Source organism: Aulonocara sp. 'chitande type north' Nkhata Bay, linkage group LG3 (genome assembly GCF_057382095.1).
Source record: "Aulonocara sp. 'chitande type north' Nkhata Bay isolate Kocher_YH1m ecotype deep benthic linkage group LG3, A_spYH_male_GT1.1, whole genome shotgun sequence".
Taxonomy (NCBI): Eukaryota; Metazoa; Chordata; class Actinopteri; order Cichliformes; family Cichlidae; genus Aulonocara; species Aulonocara sp. 'chitande type north' Nkhata Bay.
The window spans coordinates 9,159,198-9,166,781 of NC_141346.1; the positions used below are offsets into that span (position 1 = coordinate 9,159,198).

The 7,584-nt window shown below is 50.1% G+C and overlaps 1 protein-coding gene across 1 annotated transcript; it reads left to right on the forward strand.

Moving 5' to 3' along the window:
• The first annotated feature begins 3,785 nt into the window (after window positions 1-3,785).
• On the forward strand, window positions 3,786-7,584 carry LOC147333828 (uncharacterized). Its single transcript, XM_086285845.1, has 5 exons — window positions 3,786-4,547; window positions 4,620-5,615; window positions 5,682-6,115; window positions 6,166-6,269; window positions 7,556-7,584. The coding sequence occupies exons 1-5, from the start codon at window positions 3,786-3,788 to the stop codon at window positions 7,582-7,584; spliced, it is 2,325 nt and encodes a 774-aa protein (XP_086141971.1).

The following is a 7,584-nucleotide window of genomic DNA, read 5'->3' on the forward strand; positions in this document are numbered from 1 at the left end:
ATTGTGTTGAAGGCACTGGAAAAATTGAAACAACAAAACAAAACATGACTTTCACAGTGCACCTGGCACTCTCCAGCTGAGAGAAGGCCCAGTGCAGCAGGTAGATGACAGCGTCATCCACCCCGATGTTCGGCTGGTAGGTAAACTGCAGTGGGTCTAGATCGCTCCCGACTAGTGAACGAAGGTGGTGCAGTATGATCCTCTCCATGGCCTTCATCAGGTGTCAAGTCAGGGCAACAGGTCTGAAGTGGTTCGGCTCGTTGGGGTGTGTTGTCTTTGGGATCGGCACAATGCAGGAGGTTTTCCACAGAATGGGGACCCTCTGCAGACTGAGACTAAGGTTAAAGATGTATGTGATAACCTCACAGAGTTGATCTGCACAGTTCCTCAAAGGTCTGGGGCTAATTCCATCTGGATCTGTAGCCACAAACTGAATCCATCTTAACGCCATCTGTGTTTGAGCGGCTACATTATGTGTGATTCTTACTCTGAATCTGAATAAGTACGCGGACCACTGTGTGCGGTAAGACCAACTCTTTACTCACTGTATTACCATCTCCCCGCATGCATTGCCAGTGTGTAACACGTAATTACACAATCAAACAATGAACACATACTGCCCATACAACAAATATATCAGAGACGATTATGAACACCACATCTCCCCCTTTTAAACAAAAACAGAATGTTACTTTGCTCAGGACAGAACTTTCGACCAGACTACCTTTTGATTCTTTTTTTTTTCTCTCTTTTTCAAAGCCATACAAGAACATCTGGCAAACAATCTGCATTACATTTTTGACCTTTTGTTTTTGTTTCCTTTTTCCCCCCGTTTCTCTCTTCTTCTTCTTTTTTTTTTTGACAACTCTTTTTAGATTTAATTTACTGTGCTCTACAAAACCATTGTAACACAGTTATATAACAACTTCTTTTTTTCTCTCACAGATCTAACTTTTTAGGTTTAACTATTGCTCTCCCTGACTTGGTTCTGACCACATTAGTGTTAACAGTTGTAGCAAGGATCACACTGGGTGTTTGAGGCTTCTGCAACACAGGCACATTAGCAGGTTCATGCACTGGTGAACTTAAAGGAATCAAATGCACGCGATTACACCTCGCAGTCCCTTGTGGTAACTCCACTGTGTATGATTGGGGTGGAGAATGATTTTGGATAACAGTGCATGCAGTTTTGCTGCATAAAGGTTTTGCGTGATGGCGCCTGTTGAAGTTTGCCATGTCCATCATCCTCTTCTCCCTTTCCTTTTGAGCGAGCAGTGCGTCGTCCGGCAGTGTAGGCTCCAGCTGCGATGGAAGTATCGGCAGTTTGGTTCGCAGACGTCTGCCCATTAAAAACTCTGCGGGGCTGTATCCGGACTGTAGTGGTGTAGCTCTATAGGCAAGATGAGCTAAATAAGGATCAGCTGCTTTTTTCAGAAGATTTTTTACAGTCTGCACAGCAAGTTCTGCTTCTCCATTACTTTGCGGAAACTTGGGGCTGCTTGTGATGTGTTTAAAGCCGTACACTGCTGTGAAGTCTGTAAAGATTTGACCTGAATACTGCGGCCCATTATCAGACATGAGGACCTCTGGGATGCCATGACGGGCAAAGAAAGATTTCAGGTGAGTAATGACGCATCGTTTGATTTTGTTCTGTTTAACAAAGAAATCTCAACAAATCTAGAGTGATAGTCAACAGCGAGAAGGTAGGTTTTCCCCCAGCTCGAAAAGATCTGTGCCCACTCTCTGTCATGGGTGGGCAGGATATTCTGTTGGCATAAGTGGCTCACTGTTATTGTGTCTTTCTTGAATACACGTTTTGCACTTGAGCACCATCTCAGAAATTTGTTGACTCAGCCCGGGCCACCACACTGTTTGGTGTGCACGACCTTTACATTTTACAACACCTTGATGTCCTTCGTGTAGTTTTTCCAGTACCTCGTTTCTCATTGCTGAAGGAATAACAAGCCGTGTGTCTTTTAGCAAAAGGCTGTCTTCAACAGTGAGCGTGGCTCGGTCAGGCCAGTAATTTCGCAGTAAAGACTCTTGTTTTGCATGTTCTGGCCAGCCTTTGGTGCACATGTCCATGACGCGAGCACACACACTGTCGCTTTTCAGTTGTTCCTTCAGTGTTTGCATATATGATGAACTGACAGGCATGTGTGCTACAGTACTGTCCACATATATGTCTGTGCTTTCCATTAGCTCTTTGTCTGACAGGTTCATTGGTTTTTTCAGAGGTGAGCGGGACAAAGTATCTGCTGTCCAGAGCGATTTCCCTGGGGCGTACTGCACAGTGTACGAGTAACGCATGAGTCTCATTCTGAATCGCTGGATCCTGGGTGGCAAGAGATCCAGAGCTTGACTTCCCAGTAAGGAAACGAGAGGTTTGTGGTCCGTTTCAAGACAAAAATGTTTACCAATCAGGAAATCACGAAAACGGTCACACGCCCATCTAGACGCCAGTGCCTCTTTTTCCACTTGTACGTATCGCTGTTCTGTAGGAGAAAGGGACCTCGGTGCATACGCCACTGGTCACCATCCTTCTTTCCACAGCTGCAAAAGAACACCTCCGAGACCATAGGATGAAGCATCTGCTGATACTTTAATGTCTCTGTTGGGGTCATACATTGGGAGCGCTTGGGGTGAGGTCAGGGCATCTCGCAATGTTTTGAAAGCTCTCGCTTGGTCAGTTCCCCAATACCATGCGTTCTTTTTGGAAAGAAGATCTCGCAAAGCTTTGTCTTTTTCAGCTAAATGGGGGATGAACTTGCCCACTTGATTCACCATACCCAGAAAACTGCGCAACTCTGACACATTAGTTGGCTCTGTCATTTCTGTAATCGCCTCCGTTTTCTTCGGGTCAGGACTGATTCCTGTATCCGCTGTGATGTGACCCAAGAAAGCAACCTTGCTGTGGGAGAGCTCGCATTTTTCAGCATTCAGCGTTGTGCCTGCTTTTTCCAATCTTTGCAGTGTAGCATGGAGATGGGAATCATGCTCCTGATGGTTATGTCCCCACACCAACACATCATCAATGTGACACACCACTCCTTCGAGACCCTCGATGACCTCCGCCATCATGCGCTCAAAGTGTTCGGGCGATGAGTTGATCCCAAACGGTAGGCGGTTAAAGTGGAACCGCCCAAAGGGTGTGTCACAGGCTGGGTCTCCGACCCAGCACTCTGAGTTTTCTTTGTATTTTTTGATATGTTATTAGTTTGTGTTATTTCCTATTTGCCTTTAGTTTAGGCAGTTATTGTTCCTGGGTTTTCTATGTTTTGGGGTTTTCTATTTATTTCATCACGTATTAGGTCTGTTAAGTTGTGTTTTCATTTCCTGTTTTATTCTGACAATGTCATGTGTTCTTTGTTCATTATATTTAGCTTTCCTCTCCTGGTCCTGTCATTAGGTTTATGTCTGTCAGCTGTTCCCCCATGTGTCCCTACTTCCCCTGATCACCTCATGTCTGTATTTAAGCCTTTTGTTTTCTTCATGCCATTGTTGGTTCGTCTGTTTATCTCACCAGAGTTACAGTTATAGTCTTAGTCTTTGCCTGTTATTTTCCACCTCAGTTATAGTTATAGTTTTTGGTCTTAGTACCTTATAGTGTTTTGTTTCTTAGTGTTTTGCCTGTTTGTTTTAGTCTCTTGGTTCATTCCCTGCCGTCATCGCAATAAAGGTTCACTTTTCTGTTAATCATTACAATTCCTCGTCATCATCTGCTTTTGGGTCCTGTTTCCACACACATCGGCGCACCCCGCCGTGACAGAACGAACCGACCAGTCATGGACCCAGCGGATTCTGCTCTCACCGAGTGTCTGGAGGAGACTGCTCGGATCCAAGCGATCCTCGACCGCATCTTTACAGCGCCCGATTTGAAGAGCAAGCTGGTAATGATTAACGTTGCTGAAGCTATTATGGAGAGGGATCCCCGCCTTCTCCAGCTCCCGGACTCACCTGCCATAGTTGATGCCTTTACGAGGATAAAGGAGATGCTGCAGGCCCAGGGACTGTCGAGTCAGGAAATGGCTTCCAGCACCCACCAGTCACAACAACCCCACAATCAGTCTTCTCCATTGCTGCCTCCGGAACCTGAGTGTGTTCGTGTCGGTTCGCTGAGATTCGCCGCAGCGTCACCACCTCTCAGCTCACCAGTTTCCACGCCATCATCACAGTCTCGCCATACTCCTGTCACAGTTCAGCGCGAGGAAGCGCCGCACACCATAGACTTGGACGACGACGAGCGTCAGTCTATATTCTGCGCTCTCTTGGAGGAGGAGCTCCGGTGGAAGCCGTGGCTCATTCCGGAGCACGAGCACTCTTTCCGGGGAACTCGACTGGCTCTCGGGGGACCTCGGAGTTATCAGGGACTTCCACCCATTGCTCCGCCATCTTCCACTCCTAAGAAAAAGCGGCGTGCGCGCCACCGACGCTCCGTATCACAAACACAAGTGAGTGACTATATCTTGGCTCCTCATGTTTTTTCTCCGGAGGTTTTTGAAACTGACACTGCTTCTCCGGTTCATGAGCCCGGCTGCAAAGAGACTGTTTGCACAGGAAATGCTAGCCATCAGGCTCAGCTAAGCTGTTGTGGGACTGCAAACCAGGCCGTTTTGGAGCCGGGGACGGAGGTACAGCTGGTGCAGCCAATTTCAGTGTCAGTCGGAGGGCCCGGGGAGCCCGTCCGGCCTCATGTTTCGTCTGCTGGAGGTTCAGGAGAACCCAGCCAGCTTCATGCTTCGTTTGCTGGAGGTTCAGGAGAACCCAGCCAGTTTCATGCTTCGTCTGCTGGAGGTTCAGAAGAATCCAGCCAGCTTCATGCTTCGTCTGCTAGAGGTTCAGGAGAATCCAGCCAGCTTCATGCTTCGTCTGCTGAAGGTTCAGGAGAACCCAGCCCGCTTCATGTTTTGTCTGCTGGAGGTTCAGGAGAACCCAGCCAGCTTCAAGTTTCGTCTGCTGGAGGGCCCGAGGAGCCCGTCCAGCCTCACGCCACGTCAGCTGGAGGGCCCGAGGTGCCCGTCCAGCCTCACGCCTCGTCAGCTGAAGGGCCCGAGGAGCCCGTTCAGCCTCAAGCCACGTCAGCTGGAGGGCCTGAGGAGCCCGTCCGGCCACCTTCTGCTTCACCACCTGTGGCTGTAGTGCCACCACCTGTGGCTCCCGTGCTGCCACCTGCAGGACCGCCACCTGCAGGACCACCACCTGCTGCGCTACCGCCTGCTGCTTCTGCGCCTCAGCCTGAGGACGACACCTCGCCTGGTTCTGCTACACCTCAGTCTGAGAACTTATACAAACTCATTTCACCCACTATAGACTGTGTGTTGCTGCAACTTACACAGCCTCCTGCCACGTCAGCTGGGGGGCCTGAGGAGCCCGTCCAGCCACCACCTACGGCTGCCTCACTGTCACCTGGTTCTGCTTCTGTTTCGCCTGGTCCAGCTTCAGCCTCAGCTTCTGCTTCGCCTGGTCCAGCTTCAGCCTGTGCTTTGCCTGGTCCAGCTCCAGCCTGTGCTTCGCCTGGTCCAGCTCCAGCCTGTGCTTCGCCTGGTCCAGCTCCAGCCTGTGCTTCGTCTGCTGCAGCTCCAGCCTGTGCTTCGTCTGCTGCAGCTCCAGCCTCCGTGTCTTCAGCCTCGTCTGGTCCAGCCTCCGTGTCTTCAGCCTCGTCTGGTCCGGCTTCGTCAGAGTCTTCATCTTCGCCTGGTCCGGCTTCGTCAGAGTCTTCATCTTCGCCTGGTCCGACTGCGGCCTCTGCTACGCCTGGTCCGGCTGCGGCCTCTGCTACGCCTGGTCCGGCTGCAGCCTCTGCTACGCCTGGTCCGGCTGCGGCCTCTGCTACGCCTGGTCCAGCTTCTGCTTTTGTTTCGCCTGGTCCGGCTTCGGCCTCGACTCCTGTTTCGCTGTCGTCAGTTCCGGCCTCGGCTTTTGTTCCTGCTTCGCCTCTGCCTGGTCCAGCTTCGGCTTTTGTTCCTGCTTCGCCTCTGCCTGGTCCGGCTTCGGCCTCTGTTTCTGTGTCGGCCTCGCCTGGTTCTGCGGTTGTGTTGCTGTCGCCCAAGCCTCGTTTTGTCCCTCGGGATCGCCGGCCGCTTTCCGGGCCGTCAGCTAGACATCATTGCCGTCGGGTCGGCCCCCTGAACCTTTGACCTCCGACCTGCTGTGCTCTCGACCTCCGGGTCGACCTCCTGAACTTTTGTCTTCTGACCTGCTGTGCTCTCGACCTCCGGGTCGGCCCCCTGAGCTCATGGGTTTTGGACTGCTGGACCGTTGGCCTCCTGGTCGGCCTCCTGAACTTTTGAACTTTCTTTTGTTTTGCTGTCGACCTCCGGGGCGGCCACCTGAACCGCTTCGCCATTCGCTCCTGTTCTGCCGGGTTCATGGTCGCCCTCCTGAAGACGGGTCTCGGACTTTTTGTGCCTTTGTTGTGTTTGTTCTGTGTGTTTTCGCTTCTTTGTTTTTTGTGGCCTTGTTTCTGGCCCTCCGTCCTGGGCCCCCGCCGCCCGCCCTTGGTGGGGTGTTGTGGGTTTGTTTTCTGGGTGTTTTCGGGCATCTGGAATCCGCCCTTAAGGGGGGGGGGGGGGGGGGGGGGCTCTGTCACAGGCTGGGTCTCCGACCCAGCACTCTGAGTTTTCTTTGTATTTTTTGATATGTTATTAGTTTGTGTTATTCCTGGGTTTTCTATGTTTTGGGGTTTTCTATTTATTTCATCACGTATTAGGTCTGTTAAGTTGTGTTGTCATTTCCTGTTTTATTCTGACAATGTCATGTGTTCTTTGTTCATTATATTTAGCTTTCCTCTCCTGGTCCTGTCATTAGGTTTATGTCTGTCAGCTGTTCCCCCATGTGTCCCTACTTCCCCTGATCACCTCATGTCTGTATTTAAGCCTTTTGTTTTCTTCATGCCATTGTCGGTTCATCTGTTTATCTCACCAGAGTTACAGTTATAGTCTTAGTCTTTGCCTGTTATTTTCCACCTCAGTTATAGTTATAGTTTTTGGTCTTAGTACCTTATAGTGTTTTGTTTCTTAGTGTTTTGCCTGTTTGTTTTGGTCTCTTGGTTCATTCCCTGCCGTCATCACAATAAAGGTTCACTTTTCTGTTAATCATTACAATTCCTCGTCATCATCTGCTTTTGGGTCCTGTTTCCATACACATCGGCGCACCCCGCCGTGACAGGGTGTGATGAAGGTGGTGAGTTTGGCAGACTCATCGGAAAGGGGAATCTGCCAGAAGCCCATTTTGGCATCCAGTTTGCTAAACACTTTGGCTCCTGTGAGCATTCCGAGACTTTGTTCAACCGATGGCAGCACATATTTTTCCCTGCACACATACTCATTTAGTCCGGTAAAGTCTACGCAAAGTCTCAGCCTAGGGCTGTTTTTCTTTGGAACAACAACAATGCTGGCACACCAATCTGTTGGTTTTTCTTTGGAACAACAACAATGCCGGCACACCAATCTGATGGTTTTTCTTTGGAACAACAACCATGCCGGCACACCTCAACTCGGGTAATGACACCAAGCTCTTCCATTCGTTGGAGTTCCTCCTTTACCCTTCCCATTAGAGGCAGAGGAAGCCTTCGCGGAGTTTTGA

Excerpts from the sequence above, each read along its gene's own strand:
- LOC147333828 (XM_086285845.1), top strand. The coding sequence starts at position 3,786 with ATGGACCCAGCGGATTCTGCTCTCACCGAGTGTCTGGAGGAGACTGCT. Across the intron at positions 5,616-5,681 it reads CTGCTGCAGCTCCAGCCTCC|TCTTCATCTTCGCCTGGTCC; the intron begins GTGTCTTCAGCC and ends GCTTCGTCAGAG. Across the intron at positions 6,270-7,555 it reads GCTGGACCGTTGGCCTCCTG|AGGCAGAGGAAGCCTTCGCG; the intron begins GTCGGCCTCCTG and ends CCTTCCCATTAG.